Source organism: Petromyzon marinus, unplaced genomic scaffold (genome assembly GCF_048934315.1).
Source record: "Petromyzon marinus isolate PM22_M1 ecotype Great Lakes invasive population unplaced genomic scaffold, UKy_Petmar_22M1.pri1.0 PM_Scaffold_150, whole genome shotgun sequence".
Taxonomy (NCBI): Eukaryota; Metazoa; Chordata; class Hyperoartia; order Petromyzontiformes; family Petromyzontidae; genus Petromyzon; species Petromyzon marinus.
In genome coordinates this window covers 25,044-44,502 of record NW_027423114.1, presented here as the reverse complement: position 1 = coordinate 44,502, position 19,459 = coordinate 25,044, and the positions used below count along the sequence as shown (strand labels likewise).

Sequence of the window (19,459 nt, the reverse complement as noted above, 5' to 3'; positions counted from 1 at the left end):
TCACTCACACACTCACTCACCCACTCCCACACATCACCCACACACTCACTCACCCACACACTCACCCACAACTCCTCACCACACTCACCACACACTCACTCACCACACACTCACCCACACACTCACCCACACACACACTCACCCACACACACACCACACACTCACTCACCACACACTCACACACCACTCACTCACACACTCACCCACACACTCACTCACACACACTCACACCACACTCACTCACACACACACTCACCCACACTCACTCACCCACACACTCACCACACACTCACCCACACACTCACTAACCCACACACTCACACACTCACTCACCCACACACTCACTCACCCACACACTCACTCACCGACACACTCACCACCCACACACTCACTCACCCACACACTCACTCACCCACACACTCACCCACACACTCACTCACCCACTCACTCACACACTCACCCACACACTCACTCACCCACACACTCACTCACCCACACACTCACTCACCCACACACTCACTCACTCACCCACACACTCACCCACACACTCACTCACCCAGACACTCACCCACACACACACTCACCCACACACACACTCACCACCACTCACCCCCGGCACTCACCACCCCCGCCACTCACCACCACCACTCACCAGCACCACCACTCACCACCACTCACCACCACCATCGCCACTCACCACGGCCACCCACCACCACCGCCACACACCACCGCCACTCACCACCCCACACTCACCCACACACTCACCCACTAACCCACACACTCACACACTCACCCACACACTCACCCACACGCTGACACACTCGCCCCACAACTCACCCACACCACTCACCACCACACCCACTCACACACTCACCCCACACCGACCCCCACACTCACCCACACACTCACTCACACAGTCACTCAGTCACCCAATAACACTCACCCAGTCACTCACTCCTCACCCACCCACACGCTCACACCCACACACTCACTCACCCACACACTCACACACCCACACACTCACTCACCCACCCACATACTCACCCACTCACCCACCCACCCACTTACCCACCCACTCACTCACCCACACACAAAATAAACTACACACTCACCCACACACTCACACACACACCCACCCACACACTCACTAACTCACAAAATAAACTAGACACTCACCCACACACACAGTCACACACACTCACTCTCACCACTAACACACTCACCCCACCCACCCACACTCACCCACACTCACCACTCACTAACACACACTCACCCACACACTCACCCACCCACCCACTCACACACCCACCCACCCACCCACACAGTCACACCCACCCACCCACACAGTCACACCCACCACCCACTCCACCCCACTCACTCACCCACCCACTCACACACCCACCCACTCACTCACCCACCCACTCACACAGTCACACCCACACACACTCACCCACACACACTCACCCACTCGCACACCCACCCACTCACACACAGTCACACCCACAGTCACACCCACACACTCGCCCACAAACCCACCCACACACTCACCCACTCACCCACACACTAACTCACACACACACTCACTAACACACAAAATAAACTAGACAATGCAACGGATCTCCATTCTCTTGATTTACTTTCACCACCGCACAGATCACCACCACAGGTCGTGTAGAGGTCACAGGTCGTGTAGAGGTCACCATCACAGGTAGTGTAGAGGTCACATGTCATGTAGAGGTCACCATCACAGGTCGTGTAGAGGTCACAGGTCGTGTAGATGTCACAGGTAGTGTAGAGGTCACAGGTCGTGTAGAGGTCACCACAGGTCGAGTAGAGGTCACCACTAGTGTAGAGGTCACTGTCATCGTCTTCACAGTTCACAAGGTCACAAGGCACTCGAGGTGATGGGGGTCGTGGTGGTGGTGATGTTTGAAGTGATGGTGGTAGTGATGGTGGTAGTGATGGTGGTAGTGATGGTGGTAGTGATGGTGGTAGTGATGGTGGTAGTGATGGTGGTAGTGATGGTGGTAGTGATGGTGGTGATGGTGGTGATGGTGGTGATGGTGGTGATGGTGGTGGTGATGGTGGTAGTGGTGATGATGATTGTAGCGATGGTGGTAGTGATGGTGGTAGTGATGGTTGTATCGATGATGATTGTAGTGATGGTTGTGATGATGGTGGTAGTGATGATGATGATGGTAGTGATGATGATGGTGGTGGTAGTGATGATGATTGTACTGATGATGATGGTAGTGATGATGATGGTGGTAGCGATGATGATGGTGGTAGCGATGATGATGATGATGATTACAGTGATGGTAGTGATGATGGTGCTAGCGATGATGATGATGATGCTGTAGTAGCTGTGTGTAACACGTACAATGCCAGTATCATTCAAATAAAATCCAACAGACTCCCGGACTCCTACCATCAACACCATCAACAACAACAAAGGCAAAGATCCCCCGTGTAGCCTGTGACAGGCTGTAGGGGCAAGTGCTGTGAACAAGTCACAGTGATATCTATGAAGGCTACCGGCACTGTGGCACACGAGGGGGTGGGTGGCCAGCACCACGCCCGGCCGTCTTTGTCTTCCCAGTGGCGATGTTCACTACATACACCACCACCACGACCACCATCAACATCACCGCCATCAACGCCCACCGTCAACATCACAACCACAGGATCTTCAATCTGTATAAAATAAATATATATAGTATCTTGCACCCACCCACTAACCACCCACTAACCACCCACCCCACTAAAGACCCACCACCCACCCCACCCACTAACCACCCACCCCACCCACTAACCACCCCCCCCCAGCCACTAACCACCCACCCACTAACCACCCACTAACCACCCCACCCACTAACCACCCCACCCCACCCACTAACCACCCACCCCCCACTAACCACCCCACCCACTAACCACCCCACCCACTAACCACCCCACCCCACCCACTAACCACCCCACCCCACCCACCACCCACCACCCCACCCCCCACTAACCACCCACCCCACCCACTAACCACCCACCCCACCCACTAACCACCCACCCCCACCCACTAACCCACCCACCCCACCCACTAACCACCCACCCCACCCACTAACCACCCCACCCACTAACCACCCACTAACCACCCACTAACCACACCACCCACTAACCACACCACCCACTAACCACACCACCCACTAACCACACCACCCACTAACCACCCACTAACCACACCACCCACTAACCACACCACCCACTAACCACACCACCCACTAACCACCCACCCACATTCTAAATACAAAGTGCGCTACGTGTAGAGCATATATGCACGCGTGTGTGTGTGTGTGTACAGGTGTGTGTGTGTGTACAGGTGTGTGTGTACAGGTGTGTGTGTACAGGTGTGTGTGTAGGTGTGTGTGTGTACAGGTGTGTGTGTACAGGTGTGTGTGTGTACAGGTGTGTGTGTACAGGTGTGTGTGTAGGTGTGTGTGTGTACAGGTGTGTGTGTGTGTGTACAGGTGTGTGTGTGTGTGTACAGGTGTGTGTGTGTGTACAGGTGTGTGTGTACAGGTGTGTACAGGTGTGTGTAGGTGTGTGTGTGTGTACAGGTGTGTACAGGTGTGTGTACATGTGTACAGGTGTGTGTACAGGTGTGTGTAGGTGTGTGTGTGTACAGGTGTGTGTACAGGTGTGTGTACAGGTGTGTGTGCGTACACGCGTGTGTGTAGGTGTGTGTGGTGTGTGTGTGTAGGTGTGTGTGTACAGGTGTGTGTAGGTGTGTGTAGGTGTGTGTGTACAGGTGTGTGTGTGTACAGGTGTGTGTGTAGGTGTGTGTGTAGGTGTGTGTGTAGGTGTGTGTGTGTGTACAGGTGTGTGTGTACAGGTGTGTGTGTAGGTGTGTGTGTAGGTATGTGTAGGTGTGTGTGTGTGTAGGTGTGTGTGTACAGGTGTGTGTAGGTGTGTGTGTGTACAGGTGTATGTAGGTGTGTGTGTAGGTGTGTGTGTAGGTGTGTGTGTGTAGGTGTGTGTACAGGTGTGTGTGTAGGTGTGTGTGTGTAGGTGTGTGTGTGTGTAGGTGTGTGTGTGTGTATGTGTGTGTACAGGTGTGTGTGCAGGTGTGTGTACAGGTGTGTGTGTGTAGGTGTGTGTGTGTAGGTGTGTGTGTAGGTGTGTGTGTGTACAGGTGTGTGTGTGCAGGTGTGTGTACAGGTGTGTGTGTGTAGGTGTGTGTGTAGGTGTGTGTGTGTAGGTGTGTGTGTGTAGGTGTGTGTGTAGGTGTGTGTGTAGGTGTGTGTGTAGGTGTGTGTAGGTGTAGGTGTGTGTGTGAGGTGTAGGTGTGTGTGTGTGTGTAGGTGTGTGTGTGTAGGTGTGTGTGTACGGGTGTGTGTCAGTGTGTGTAGGTGTGTGTGTAGGTGTGTGTGTAGGTGTGTGTGTAGGTGTGTGTGTAGGTGTGTGTGTAGGTGTGTGTGTGTGTAGGTGTGTGTGTGTGTAGGTGTGTGTGTAGGTGTGTGTGTAGGTGTGTGTAGGTGTGTGTGTAGGTGTGTGTAGGTGGTGTATTGTGTGTGTGTGTGTAGGTGTGTGTGTGGTGTGTGTGTAGGTGTGTGTGTGTGTAGGTGTGTGTGTGTGTAGGTGTGTGTGTCTTGGTGTGTGTCTAGGTGTGTGTGTAGATGTGTGTGTGTGTGTAGGTGTGTGTGTAGGTGTGTGTGTAGGTGTGTGTGTGTGTAGGTGTGTGTGTGTGTGTGTGTTGTGTGTGTGTGTAGGTGTGTGTGTGTGTAGGTGTGTGTGTGTGTAGGTGTGTGTGTAGGTGTGGTGTGTAGTGTGTGTAGGTGGTGTGTAGGTGTGTGTAGGTGTGTGTGTAGGTGTGTGTGTGTAGGTGTGTGTGTAGGTGTGTGTGTAGGTGTGTGTGTGTGTAGGTGTGTGTGTGTGTGTAGGTGTGTGTGTTAGGTGTTGTGTGTTGGTGGTGTGTGTGTAGGTGTGTGTGTCTAGGTGTGTGTCTAGGTGTGTGTAGGTGTGTGTGAGGTGTGTGTGTGTAGGTGTGTGTGTGTGTAGTGTGTGTGTAGGGTGTGTGTAGGTGTGTGTAGGTGTATGTGTGTGTGTAGGTGTGTGTGTGTAGGTGTGTGTGTGTAGGTGTGTGTGTAGGTGTGTGTGTGTAGGTGTGTGGTGTGTAGGTGTGTGTGTGTAGGTGTGTTTGTGTAGGTGTGTTTTGTGTAGGTGTGTGTGTGTAGGTGTGTGTGTAGGTGTGTGTGTGTGTAGGTGTGTGTGTGTGTAGGTGTGTGTGTAGGTGTGTGTAGGTGTGTGTGTGTAGGTGTGTGTGTGTATGGTGTGTGTGTAGGTGTGTGTGTAGGTGTGTGTGTGTATGTGTGTGTGTGTGTGTGTGTAGGTGTTGTGTGTGGTGGTGTGTGTGTGTAGGTGTGTGTGTAGGTGTGTGTGTGTAGATGTGTGTGTAGTGTGGTGTGTGTGTTGTGTGTGGGTGTGTATGTGTATGTGTGTGTGTAGGTGTGTGTGTGTGTAGGTGTGTGTGTAGGTGTGTGTGTAGGTGTGTCAGGTGTGTGTGTGTAGGTGTGTGTGTAAGGTGTGTGTGTGTGTGTGTGTGGTGTGTGTGTGGTGTGTGTGTAGGTGTGTGTGTGTGTATGTGTGTGTGTGTGTGTAGGGTGTGTGTGTGTGGAGCTGCGGCAACTTTGCAGTCACACGTACACCGGAGCGTGATGCTCCGAACTTCCATCATCATCACCACCACCACCACCGCCACCACCGCCACCACCGCCACCACCACCGCCACCACCGCCACGGCAGTCCACCTCGTCCCTGCGGCACGGCCCGGCCAGCTCCGGCTGTGCCGCCGGCTGTGCCGCCGCCGGCCTCGGCGTCTGGTAGGGGTAGCCGTGGTCGTCGAAGAACCTGCGGAAGGTGAACTCGTAGAAGGCGTGCTCCGGTCCGTGACGGTCACCCTCCGCCGCCATCGCCGCCCTCCGCCGCTGAGGACCTCCTCCTGCTCCTCCTCCTCCTCCTCCTCCTCGTCCTCCTCCTCCTCCTCGTCCTCCTGCTCCTCCTCCTCCTCCTCGTCCTCCTGCTCCTCCTCCTCCTCGTCCTCCTCTGCCTCCGGCGGCGTCGGCCCCCCGAGCCGCGATGCCGCCGGCCTTCCCGTCCGGAGCTAGATGCCGCCTCCTCCTCCGCCTCCACCGCCTCCACCGCCTCCTCCTCCTCCTCCTCCCGCCCCTCGCCGCAGCCGCCGAAGTCCGACGAGCCGGAGCCGGAGCCGGAGCCCCAGCCGCCCCGCAGCTTGGAGGGCTCCACGGGTCGAAGTTGGACGTGTCGGTGGGGTGGGCGATCCGCGGCACCAGCGGCGCCGGCGAGCGCCGCAGCCGCTCAAAGTCGACGGTGGCCAGGAAGCGGTGGCAACGAACCTCGGGCCCTCCGAGGCGGTCACGCTCAGAGCGGCAAAGGGACAGGCAGAGGTCGGTGGCAGCGGCCAGAGGCCGGCCTGCTGCGGGACACGGAGCGTGTCCTCCAGTTCACTACCTGGTGGGCGGGTGGGTGGGTGGGCGGGTGGGCGGGTGGGTGGGCGGACGGGTGGGCGGATTGGTGGGTGGGTTGTAGGGTCATCCCCCGCGCCACCGGCCACCGAGACCAGACGCGGGCAAGGCCGGGCTTTTTTGTTGTTTCGATTTAAAGCTTTCGTGACTGCAATGATTCATCTTCTTTGGTTCTTTCGGTAAAGTCACCACCACGTAGAATGAGAAGAAAATAATAAATTGATAAAATAACACAATAATATTCTCACGACGTTTCGGGCCACAACATCGTGAGAATATTATTGTGTTATTTTATTTTATCAATTTATTTATTTTATTCTCATTCTACGTGGTGACTTTACCGAAAGAACCAAAGAAGATTTTTTGTTGTTGTTGTTGTTGTTGTTAAATGCGGCCCCGCCGAACTAACGGCATTATTATTTTTTTGATTTGAAGCTTTCGTGAATGCAGCCATTCACGCTCTTAGCTCTTTCGGTAAAGTCACCACGTTGAAGGAAACGGTAAAATAATAACAAAAAATTATATATATAAAACAATAATAAAATTCTCGCGACGTTTCGACCACAACACAGCGACGGTCCGCATTAATTTATTTATTTTTAAACAGTGTATTTAAAAATATAAAAAATACACCGTTTAAAAATAAATTTATTTATGCAAACCGTCACACCTGATGACGACCGTTTGTGTGTTGTGGTGGAAACGTCCGTGGGAATTTTATTATTGTTTTATATATTTTTTTAAATTATTTTGTTTCCCTTCAACCGTGGCGACTTTAACCGAAAGAACTAAGAACAGGCATTATTATTATTGTTGTTAAATTAATCCACGACTCGCTGCTGATCGTAACCACTGACTTGATTACATTCTTGGTAAAAGTCGTCGCGTTGAAGGGAAACAATAAAACAATAAATATAAAACAATACAAAATTATCACGACGTTTCGAGCACAACACACAAAAGTTTTGTGTGTTGTGCTCGAAACTTCGTGAGAATTTTTGTATTGTTTTTATATTTATATATATTTGATTGTTTCACAAACGTTTGTGTGTTGTGGTCGAGACGTCGTGAGAATTTTGTATTGTTTTTATATTTATATTGTTTTATTGTTTCACAAACGTTTGTGTGTTGTGGTCGAGACGTCGTGAGAATTTTGTATCGTTTTTATATTTATATGTTTTGTTTCACAAACGTTTTGTGTGTTGTGGTCGAGACATCGTGAGAATTTTGTATTGTTTTTATATTTATATATATATTGTTTTATTGTTTCACAAACGTTTTGTGTGTTGTGGTCGAAACGTCGTGAGAATTTTGTATTGTGTTTATATTTATGTTTTATTGTTTCACAAACGTTTGTGTGTTGTGCTCGAAACGTCGTGAGAATTTTGTATTGTTTTTATATTTATATTTATTTTATTGTTTCACAAACGTTTGTGTGTTGTGGTCGAAACGTCGTGAGAATTTTGTATTGTTTTATATATATTGTTTTATTGTTTCACAAACGTTTGTGTGTTGTGGTCGAGACATCGTGAGAATTTTGTATTGTTTTTATATTTATATATATTGTTTTATTGTTTCACAAACGTTTTGTGTGTTGTGGTCGAAACGTCGTGAGAATTTTGTATTGTGTTTATATTTATATTGTTTTATTGTTTCACAAACGTTTGTGTGTTGTGGTCGAAACGTCGTGAGAATTTTGTATTGTTTTATATACATTGTTTTATTGTTTCACAAACGTTTGTGTGTTGTGGTCGAGACGTCATGAGAATTTTGTATTGTTTTATATTTATATATATTTTATTGTTTCACAAACGTTTGTGTGTTGTGGTCGAGACGTCGTGAGAATTTTGTATTGTTTTTATATTTATATATATTTTATTGTTTCACAAACGTTTGTGTGTTGTGGTCGAGACGTCGTGAGAATTTTGTATTGTTTTATATTTATTTTATTGTTTCACAAACGTTTGTGTGTTGTGGTCGAGACGTCGTGAGAATTTTGTATTGTTTTTATATTTATATAATTGTTTTATTGTTTCACAAACGTTTTGTGTGTTGTGGTCGAAACGTCGTGAGAATTTTGTATTGTGTTTATATTTATGTTTTATTGTTTCACAAACGTTTGTGTGTTGTGCTCGAAACGTCGTGAGAATTTTGTATTGTTTTTATATTTATATTTATTTTATTGTTTCACAAACGTTTGTGTGTTGTGGTCGAGACATCGTGAGAATTTTGTATTGTTTTTATATTTATATATATTGTTTTATTGTTTCACAAACGTTTTGTGTGTTGTGGTCGAAACGTCGTGAGAATTTTGTATTCTGTTTATATTTATATTGTTTTATTGTTTCACAAACGTTTGTGTGTTGTGGTCGAAACGTCGTGAGAATTTTGTATTGTTTTATATATATTGTTTTATTGTTTCACAAACGTTTGTGTGTTGTGGTCGAGACGTCGTGAGAATTTTGTATTGTTTTATATTTATATTGTTTTATTGTTTCACAAACGTTTGTGTGTTGTGGTCGAAACGTCGTGAGAATTTTGTATTGTTTTATATATATTGTTTTATTGTTTCACAAACGTTTGTGTGTTGTGGTCGAGACGTCGTGAGAATTTTGTATTGTTTTATATTTATATTGTTTTATTGTTTCACAAACGTTTGTGTGTTGTGGTCGAGACGTCGTGAGAATTTTGTATTGTTTTTATATTTATTTATATTGTTTTATTGTTTCACAAACGTTTTGTGTGTTGTGCTCGAAACGTCGTGAGAATTTTGTATTGTTTTTATATATTTATATTTTATTGTTTCACAAACGTTTGTGTGTTGTGGTCGAGACGTCGTGAGAATTTTGTATTGTTTTATATTTATATATTTTATTGTTTCACAAACGTTTGTGTGTTGTGGTCGAGACGTCGTGAGAATTTTGTATTGTTTTTATATTTATATTGTTTTATTGTTTCACAAACGTTTGTGTGTTGTGCTCGAAACATCGTGAGAATTTTGTATTGTTTTTATATTTATTTATATTTTATTGTTTCACAAACGTTTGTGTGTTGTGGTCGAGACGTCGTGAGAATTTTTATTGTTTTATATTTATATATTTTATTGTTTCACAAACGTTTGTGTGTTGTGCTCGAAACGTCGTGAGAATTTTGTATTGTTTTTATATTTATATTGTTTTATTGTTTCCCTTCAACGCGGTGACTTTTACCGAGACAGCCAAGAATATAATCACAGTCAGTGGCTACGATCAGCAACGAGTCGTGGATTAATTTGCACAATAATAATGCCCTTAGTTCGTGTGTGCGTTGTGCTCGAAACGTCGTGAGAATTTTGTATCGTTTTTATATTTATATTTTATTGTTTCACAAACGTTTGTGTGTTGTGGTCGAGATGTCGTGAGAATTTTGTATTGTTTTTGAGAATTTTATCGTCTTGATTTGTTTTACAGTGAGAATTTTATCGTCTTAATTTGTTTTACAGTGAGAATTTTATCGTCTTAATTTGTTTTACAGTGAGAATTTTATCGTCTTAATTTGTTTTACAGTGAGAATTTTATCGTCTTAATTTGTTTTACAGTGAGAATTTTATCGTCTTAATTTGTTTTACAGTGAGAGTTTTATCGTCTTAATTTGTTTTACAGTGAGAATTTTATCGTCTTAATTTGTTTTACAGTGAGAATTTTATCGCCTTGATTTGTTTTACAGTGAGAATTTTATCGCCTTGATTTGTTTTACAGTGAGAATTTTATCGTCTTGATTTGTTTTACAGTGAGAATTTTATCGTCTTAATTTGTTTTACAGTGAGAATTTTATCGTCTTAATTTGTTTTACAGTGAGAATTTTATCGTCTTAATTTGTTTTACAGTGAGAATTTTATCGTCTTAATTTGTTTTACAGTGAGAATTTTATCTTCTTGATTTGTTTCACAGTGAGAATTTTATTGTCTTAATTTGTTTTACAGTGAGAATTTTATCGTCTTAATTTGTTTTACAGTGAGAATTTTATCGCCTTGATTTGTTTTACAGTGAGAATTTTATCGCCTTGATTTGTTTTACAGTGAGAATTTTATCCTCTTGATTTGTTTTACAGTGAGAATTGTATCGCCTTAATTTGTTTTACAGTGAGAATTTTATCGTCTTAATTTGTTTTACAGTGAGAATTTTATCGTCTTAATTTGTTTTACAGTGAGAATTTTATCGCCTTGATTTAGTTTACAGTGAGAATTGTATCGTCTTGATTTGTTTTACAGTGAGAATTTTATCGTCTTGATTTGTTTTACATTGAGAATTTTATCGCCTTAATTTGTTTGATTGTTTTTATATTGCTCGTGTCCCTGCAGTTTGTTAAATTGCCTTGCAGGTAAACGCTTTGCTACCTGTTAAAAGGCCGAATCCTTCAATGTACTGATTTTTACACGTCATTTATATTAGTGAGTCACCGAGGCCCTAGTGAGTCACCCCCCCAGTGAGTCACCCTCCTAGTGAGTCACCCCCCCAGTGAGTCACCCCCCCAGTGAGTCACCCCCTTAGTGAGTCACCCCCCCAGTGAGTCACCCCCCCAGTGAGTCACCCCCCAGTGAGTCACCCTCCTAGTGAGTCACCCTCCTAGTGAGTCACCCTCCTAGTGAGTCACCCTCCTAGTGAGTCACCCTCCTAGTGAGTCACCCCCCCAGTGAGTCACCCTCCCCAGTGAGTCACCCTCCCAGTGAGTCACCCTCCTAGTGAGTCACCCTCCCAGTGAGTCACCCTCCTAGTGAGTCACCCTCCTAGTGAGTCACCCTCCCCAGTGAGTCACCCTCCCAGTGAGTCACCCCCCCAGTGAGTCACCCTCCCCAGTGAGTCACCCTCCTAGTGAGTCACCCTCCTAGTGAGTCACCCTCCTAGTGAGTCACCCCCCCAGTGAGTCACCCTCCCAGTGAGTCACCCTCCCCAGTGAGTCACCCTCCCAGTGAGTCACCCTCCTAGTGAGTCACCCTCCCAGTGAGTCACCCTCCTAGTGAGTCACCCTCCCAGTGAGTCACCCTCCCAGTGAGTCACCCTCCTAGTGAGTCACCCTCCTAGTGAGTCACCCTCCCCAGTGAGTCACCCTCCCAGTGAGTCACCCACCTTCAGCTGAGTCTCCGCCGGAGTAGGAGCGAGAAACGGAGGTTGACCCACCAGCATCTCGTACAGAATGACACCCCTAGTGAGTCACCCTCCCAGTGAGTCACCCTCCCCAGTGAGTCACCCCTCCTAGTGAGTCACCCTCCTAGTGAGTCACCCCCCCAGTGAGTCACCCTCCCAGTGAGTCACCCTCCCAGTGAGTCACCCTCCCCAGTGAGTCACCCACCTTCAGCTGAGTCTCCGCCGGAGTGGGAGCGAGAAACGGAGGTTGACCCACCAGCATCTCGTACAGAATGACACCCCTAGTGAGTCACCCTCCCAGTGAGTCACCCTCCCAGTGAGTCACCCTCCTAGTGAGTCACCCTCCCAGTGAGTCACCCTCCCAGTGAGTCACCCTCCCAGTGAGTCACCCCCCTAGTGAGTCACCCTCCCAGTGAGTCACCCCCCCCAGTGAGCCACCCTCCTAGTGAGTCACCCCCCCAGTGAGTCACCCCCCAGTGAGTCACCCTCCTAGTGAGTCACCCTCCCAGTGAGTCACCCTCCCAGTGAGTCACCCCCCCCAGTGAGCCACCCTCCTAGTGAGTCACCCCCCCAGTGAGTCACCCTCCTAGTGAGTCACCCTCCTAGTGAGTCACCCTCCTAGTGAGTCACCCTCCCAGTGAGTCACCCCCCCAGTGAGTCACCCTCCCAGTGAGTCACCCTCCCCAGTGAGTCACCCTCCCAGTGAGTCACCCTCCCAGTGAGTCACCCTCCCAGTGAGTCACCCTCCTCAGTGAGTCACCCTCCCAGTGAGTCACCCTCCCAGTGAGTCACCCTCCCAGTGAGTCACCCTCCCCAGTGAGTCACCCACCTTCAGCTGAGTCTCCGCCGGAGTAGGAGCGAGAAACGGAGGTTGACCCACCAGCATCTCGTACAGAATGACACCCCTAGTGAGTCACCCTCCTAGTGAGTCACCCTCCCAGTGAGTCACCCCCCCAGTGAGTCACCCTCCCAGTGAGTCACCCTCCCAGTGAGTCACCCACCTTCAGCTGAGTCTCCGCCGGAGTAGGAGCGAGAAACGGAGGTTGACCCACCAGCATCTCGTACAGAATGACACCCCTAGTGAGTCACCCTCCCAGTGAGTCACCCTCCTAGTGAGTCACCCTCCTAGTGAGTCACCCTCCTAGTGAGTCACCCTCCCAGTGAGTCACCCTCCCAGTGAGTCACCCTCCCCAGTGAGTCACCCACCTTCAGCTGAGTCTCCGCCGGAGTAGGAGCGAGAAACGGAGGTTGACCCACCAGCATCTCGTACAGAATGACACCCCTAGTGAGTCACCCTCCTAGTGAGTCACCCTCCCAGTGAGTCACCCCCCCAGTGAGTCACCCTCCCAGTGAGTCACCCTCCCAGTGAGTCACCCACCTTCAGCTGAGTCTCCGCCGGAGTAGGAGCGAGAAACGGAGGTTGACCCACCAGCATCTCGTACAGAATGACGCCGACACTCCACCAGTCACACAGCTGGGTGTAGCCTGGGGTCACGTGGGGGTCACGCGGGGGGTCACGTGGGGGGGTCACGTGGGGGTCACGTGGGGGTCACGTGAACTCTCTCGCTCGTGACGCCGGCCCGCCACTCACCACTCACCCACGCCACTCACCACTCACCACTCACTCACCACTCAACACTCACCACTCACACTCACCACTCACACTCACCACTCACACTCACCACTCACACTCACCACTCACCCACGCCACTCACCACTCATCACTCACCACTCACACTCACCACTCACTCACCACTCACACTCACCACTCACACTCACCACTCACACTCACCACTCACCCACGCCACTCACCACTCACCCACGCCACTCACACTCACCACTCACACTCACCACTCACTCACCACTCACACTCACCACTCACTCACCACTCACACTCACCACTCACCACTCACTCACCACTCACCACTCACCCTCACCACTCAACACTCACCACTCACACTCACCCACGCCACTCACCACTCATCACTCACACTCACCCTCGCCACTCACACTCACCACTCACACTCACCACTCACACTCACCACTCACACTCACTACTCACCCTCACCACTCACACTCACCACTCACACTCACCGCTCACCACTCACCCACACCACTCACCCCTCACCACACCACTCACACTCACCCACGCCACTCACCACTCACCCTCACCACTCACCCACACCACTCACCACTCACCCCACACCCCTCACCACTCACCCCTCACCACTCACCCTCACCACTCACCCCACACCCCTCACCACTCACCCCACACCTCACTCACCCCTCACCACTCACCCCTCACTCACCCTCTCTGAGCAGAACCTCAGGGGCCATGTAGTTGGGAGTGCCCACCAGTGAGTGGGCCAGGCACCGCTGCTGCTGCTGGCGGTGGTGGTGGATCTGCCTCCTGGTCATCATCGCATCACCACCGCCTCCACCACCGCCTCCACCGCCTCCACCACCACCACCACCTCCACCACCGCCTCCACCGCCTCCACCGCCTCCACCGCCTCCTCCACCGCCTCCACCGCCTCCACCACCGCCTCCACCACCGCCTCCACCACCGCCTCCACCGCCTCCACCGCCTCCACCACCGCCTCCACCACCGCCTCCACCGCCTCCACCACCGCCTCCACCGCCTCCACCGCCACCACCGCCACCCGGGGACTCTCCTTGCCGCTGCTGCCGCTGCTGCTGCTGCTGCTGCCACCCCACGTGAAGTCTCTCGCTACACCGGCACCCCAAGCTGCCGTTCATCAGGTCGTCATCCTCCTCATCCTCCTCCTCCTCATCCTCATCCTGCTCATCCTCCTCCTCATCCTCCTCGTCGTCATCGCCATGACGACGCCGGCGTTGTTGTTGTCGTCGTCGTTGTTGTTGTTGTGCACTCCGGGTGTCGGAGGTGCAGGTGCAAGCGGCGGTGGCGGCGGCGGTGGCGGTGGAGGCGGTGGAGGCGGTCGCCCACTCGCTGCTCAAGTCCATGCTGTCAACCCTCGGGTGCTGGGCTGTAGTGGGGCGGGGGGGAGGTGGTGGAGGGGAGAGTCAGTCACTCGGCTAGTCACTCAACTAGTCACCTGCCTAGTCACCTGCCTAGTCACTCACCTAGTCACTCAACTAGTCACCCTCCTAGTCACTCACCTAGTCACCCTCCCGGTCACCCTCCCAGTCACCCACCTAGTCACACTCACCTAGTCACCCGTCTAGTCACCCTCCCAGTCACCCGCCCGGTTACCCGCCCAGTCACCCTCCTAGTCACCCTCCTAGTCACCCTCCCAGTCACTCACCTAGTCACCCTCCTAGTCACCCTCCTAGTCACCCTCCCGGTCACACTCACGGTGGAGGGGCTGGTAGTACTTGGAGTCGTGGGTCCAGCGGAATCCTGTGCACAGGCCGAAATCGGTGAGCTTGATGTGACCGTCGCGGTCGATGAGGACGTTGTACCGGCTAGTCACCCCACCTAGTCACCCTCCTAGTCACCCTCCTAGTCACCCTCCTAGTCACCCTTCCCAGTCACCCTCCCGGTCACACTCACGGTGGAGGGGCTGGTAGTACTTGGAGTCGTGGGTCCAGCGGAATCCTGTGCACAGGCCGAAATCGGTGAGCTTGATGTGACCGTCGCGGTCGATGAGGACGTTGTACCGGCTAGTCACCCCACCTAGTCACCCTCCTAGTCACCCTCCTAGTCACCCTCCTAGTCACCCTTCCCAGTCACCCTCCCGGTCACACTCACGGTGGAGGGGCTGGTAGTACTTGGAGTCGTGGGTCCAGCGGAATCCCGTGCACAGGCCGAAATCGGTGAGCTTGATGTGACCGTCGCGGTCGATGAGGATGTTGTACCGGCTAGTCACCCTCCTAGTCACCCTCCCAGTCACCCTCCTAGTCACCCTTCCCAGTCACCCTCCCGGTCACACTCACGGTGGAGGGGCTGGTAGTACTTGGAGTCGTGGGTCCAGCGGAATCCCGTGCACAGGCCGAAATCGGTGAGCTTGATGTGACCGTCGCGGTCGATGAGGACGTTGTACCGGCTAGTCACCCTCCTAGTCACCCTCCTAGTCACCCTCCTAGTCACCCTTCCCAGTCACCCTCCCAGTCACCCTCACCGTGGAGGGGCTGGTAGTACTTGGAGTCGTGGGTCCAGCGGAATCCCGTGCACAGGCCGAAATCGGTGAGCTTGATGTGACCGTCGCGGTCGATGAGGACGTTGTACCGGCTAGTCACCCTCCTAGTCACCCTCCTAGTCACCCTTCCCAGTCACCCTCCCAGTCACACTCACGGTGGAGGGGCTGGTAGTACTTGGAGTCGTGGGTCCAGCGGAATCCCGTGCACAGGCCGAAATCGGTGAGCTTGATGTGACCGTCGCGGTCGATGAGGACGTTGTACCGGCTAGTCACCCCACCTAGTCACCCTCCTAGTCACCCTCCTAGTCACCCCTCCTAGTCACCCTCCCAGTCACCCTCCCGGTCACCCTCCCAGTCACACTCACGGTGGAGGGGCTGGTAGTACTTGGAGTCGTGGGTCCAGCGGAATCCCGTGCACAGGCCGAAATCGGTGAGCTTGATGTGACCGTCGCGGTCGATGAGGATGTTGTACCGGCTAGTCACCCCACCTAGTCACCCTCCTAGTCACCCTCCTAGTCACCCCACCTAGTCACCCTCCCAGTCACCCTCCTAGTCACCCGCCTCCCAGTCACACTCACGGTGGAGGGGCTGGTAGTACTTGGAGTCGTGGGTCCAGCGGAATCCCGTGCACAGGCCGAAATCGGTGAGCTTGATGTGACCGTCGCGGTCGATGAGGATGTTGTACCGGCTAGTCACCCCACCTAGTCACCCTCCTAGTCACCCTCCTAGTCACCCTCCTGGTCACACACCTAGTCACCCTCCTAGTCACCCTCCCAGTCACACTCACCGTGGAGGGGCTGGTAGTACTTGGAGTCGTGGGTCCAGCGGAATCCCGTGCACAGGCCGAAATCGGTGAGCTTGATGTGACCGTCGCGGTCGATGAGGACGTTGTACCGGCTAGTCACCCTCCTAGTCACCCTCCCAGTCACCCTTCCCAGTCACCCTCCTAGTCACCCTCCTAGTCACCTGCCTAGTCACCCCACCTAGTCACCCTCCCAGTCACCCTCCTAGTCACCCGCCTCCCAGTCACACTCACGGTGGAGGGGCTGGTAGTACTTGGAGTCGTGGGTCCAGCGGAATCCCGTGCACAGGCCGAAATCGGTGAGCTTGATGTGACCGTCGCGGTCGATGAGGACGTTGTACCGGCTAGTCACCCTCCTAGTCACCCTCCTAGTCACCCTCCTAGTCACACTCCTAGTCACACTCCTAGTCACCTGCCTAGTCACTCACCTAGTCACCCTCCTAGTCACCTGCCTAGTCACTCACCTAGTCACCCTCCTAGTCACTCACCTAGTCACACTCCTAGTCACTCACCTAGTCACACTCCTAGTCACCCTCCCGGTCACCCTCCTAGTCACCCCACCTAGTCACCCTCCTAGTCACCCTCCTAGTCACCCTGCTAGTCACCCTCCTAGTCACCCGCCTAGTCACCCTCCCAGTCACCCTCCTAGTCACCCTCCTAGTCACCCTCCTAGTCACCCACCTAGTCACACTCCTAGTCACCCTCCCAGTCACCCACCTAGTCACCCTCCTAGTCACCCACCTAGTCACTCAACTAGTCACCCTCCTAGTCACTCACCTAGTCACGCTCCTAGTCACCTGCCCGGTCACACTCCTAGTCACCCACCTAGTCACCCTCCTAGTCACCCGCCCGATCACCCTCCTAGTCACCCGCCTAGTCACCCTTCTAGTCACCCTCCTAGTCACCCTCCTAGTCACCCTCCTAGTCACCCTCCTAGTCACCCGCCCGGTCACCCACCTAGTCAAACTCCTAGTCACCCTCCTAGTCACTCACCTAGTCACACTCCTAGTCACCCTCCCTGTCACCCTCCTAGTCACCCTCCCGGTCACCCTCCTAGTCACCCTCCCAGTCACCCTCCTAGTCACCCTCCCAGTCACCCACCTAGTCACCCACCTAGTCACCCTCCTAGTCACCCTTCTAGTCACCCTCCTCGTCACTCACCTAGTCACACTCCTAGTCACCTTCCCGGTCACCCTCCTAGTCACCCTCCTAGTCACCCTTCCCAGTCACCCTCCCGGTCACACTCACGGTGGAGGGGCTGGTAGTACTTGGATTCGTGGGTCCAGCGGAATCCCGTGCACAGGCCGAAATCGGTGAGCTTGATGTGACCGTCGCGGTCGATGAGGATGTTGTACCGGCTAGTCACCCTCCTAGTCACCCTCCTAGTCACCCTCCTAGTCACCCTTCCCAGTCACCCTCCCGGTCACACTCACGGTGGAGGGGCTGGTAGTACTTGGAGTCGTGGGTCCAGCGGAATCCCGTGCACAGGCCGAAATCGGTGAGCTTGATGTGACCGTCGCGGTCGATGAGGACGTTGTACCGGCTAGTCACCCCACCTAGTCACCCTCCTAGTCACCCCACCTAGTCACCCTCCTAGTCACCCGCCTCCCAGTCACACTCACGGTGGAGGGGCTGGTAGTACTTGGAGTCGTGGGTCCAGCGGAATCCCGTGCACAGGCCGAAATCGGTGAGCTTGATGTGACCGTCGCGGTCGATGAGGATGTTGTCCGGCTTCACGTCTCGGTGGATGAACCCCATGCGGTGGACGCTCTCCACGGCCAGCACCAGCTCGGCCACGTAGAAGCGCGCCAGCGGCTCGGGGAAGACGCCCAGGCGCACGAGGAGACTCATCATGTCCCCGCCGGGGATGTAGTCCATGACCAGGTAGAGGGCAAGCTTGTCCTGGGGTGGTGGTGGTGGTGTGAGTGGTGGTGGGGGGGGAGGTGGTGGTGGTGGTGGTGGGGGGGGGCGAGGTGGTGGTGGTGGTGGAGGTGGTGGTGGTGGTGGTGGGGGGCGAGGTGGTGGTGGTGGTGGTGGGGGGCGAGGTGGTGGTGGTAGTGGTGGTGGTGATGATGGTGGTGGTGGTGGTGGGGCGAGGTGGTGGTGGTGGTGGGGGGGGAGGTGGTGGTGGGGGTGGTGGGCGAGGTGGTGGTGGTGGTGATGATGATGGTGGTGGTAGTGGTGGGGGGCGGAGGTGGTGGTGGTGGTGGTGATGGTGGGGGGGAAGGTGTAGTCACAGATAGCCTGGCACAGCAAGGCAAAACCGTAGCACCTGCGGCGATTAGTCGCCGCAGCGTCCACCGACTCACCACACACACTCACCACACACACCAACACCCAGCCACACTCACCCACTCACTCACCCACTCACCCACTCACTCACTCAATCACCCACTCACCCACTCACCCACTCACTCAATCACTCACCCACTCACTCACCCACTCACTCACCCACCCACCCACTCACTCAATCACTCACCCACCCACTCAATCACTCACCCACCCACTCAATCACTCACCCACCCACTCAATCACTCACCCACCCACTCACCCACCCACTCACCCACCCACTCACTCACCCACTCACTCACTCACTCACCCACCCACTCACCCACTCACTCACCCACTCATCCACTCATTCACTCATCCACTCATCCACTCATTCACTCATCCACTCATCCACCCACCCACTCAATCACCCAACCACTCAATCACCCACTCATCCACCCACCCACTCAATCACTCAATCACTCACCCACTCACCCACTCATCCACTCACTCAATCACCCACTCATCCACTCACTCACCCACCCACCCACCCACTCACTCACCCTCTCACCCACCCACTCACTCACCAACCCACACACTCACCACCACACACAA

At 52.5% G+C, this 19,459-nt stretch overlaps 1 protein-coding gene and 1 long non-coding RNA gene across 2 annotated transcripts in view; one reads left to right on the top strand and one right to left on the bottom strand.

Annotated features, from left to right (window-relative positions):
- Positions 1 to 1,375: 1,375 nt before the first annotated feature.
- LOC142922735 (uncharacterized) lies at positions 1,376 to 2,414 on the top strand. Its single transcript, XR_012940266.1, has 2 exons — positions 1,376 to 1,695; positions 1,762 to 2,414. It is a non-coding gene; the product is annotated as an uncharacterized LOC142922735 (long non-coding RNA).
- Positions 2,415 to 5,681: 3,267 nt separating this feature from the next.
- The window catches only part of LOC116938026 (uncharacterized), a gene marked incomplete at its 5' end in the record, with an annotated part of 31,051 nt that continues 17,273 nt past the window's right edge, over positions 5,682 to 19,459 (bottom strand). The window contains 9 exon segments of the mRNA XM_076063560.1: positions 5,682 to 6,469; positions 6,472 to 6,516; positions 13,028 to 13,138; positions 13,963 to 14,101; positions 14,317 to 14,384; positions 14,991 to 15,035; positions 15,189 to 15,233; positions 16,562 to 16,631; positions 18,173 to 18,478. Of these exon segments, the coding sequence (XP_075919675.1) occupies positions 5,682 to 6,469; positions 6,472 to 6,516; positions 13,028 to 13,138; positions 13,963 to 14,101; positions 14,317 to 14,384; positions 14,991 to 15,035; positions 15,189 to 15,233; positions 16,562 to 16,631; positions 18,173 to 18,478 (1,617 nt within the window).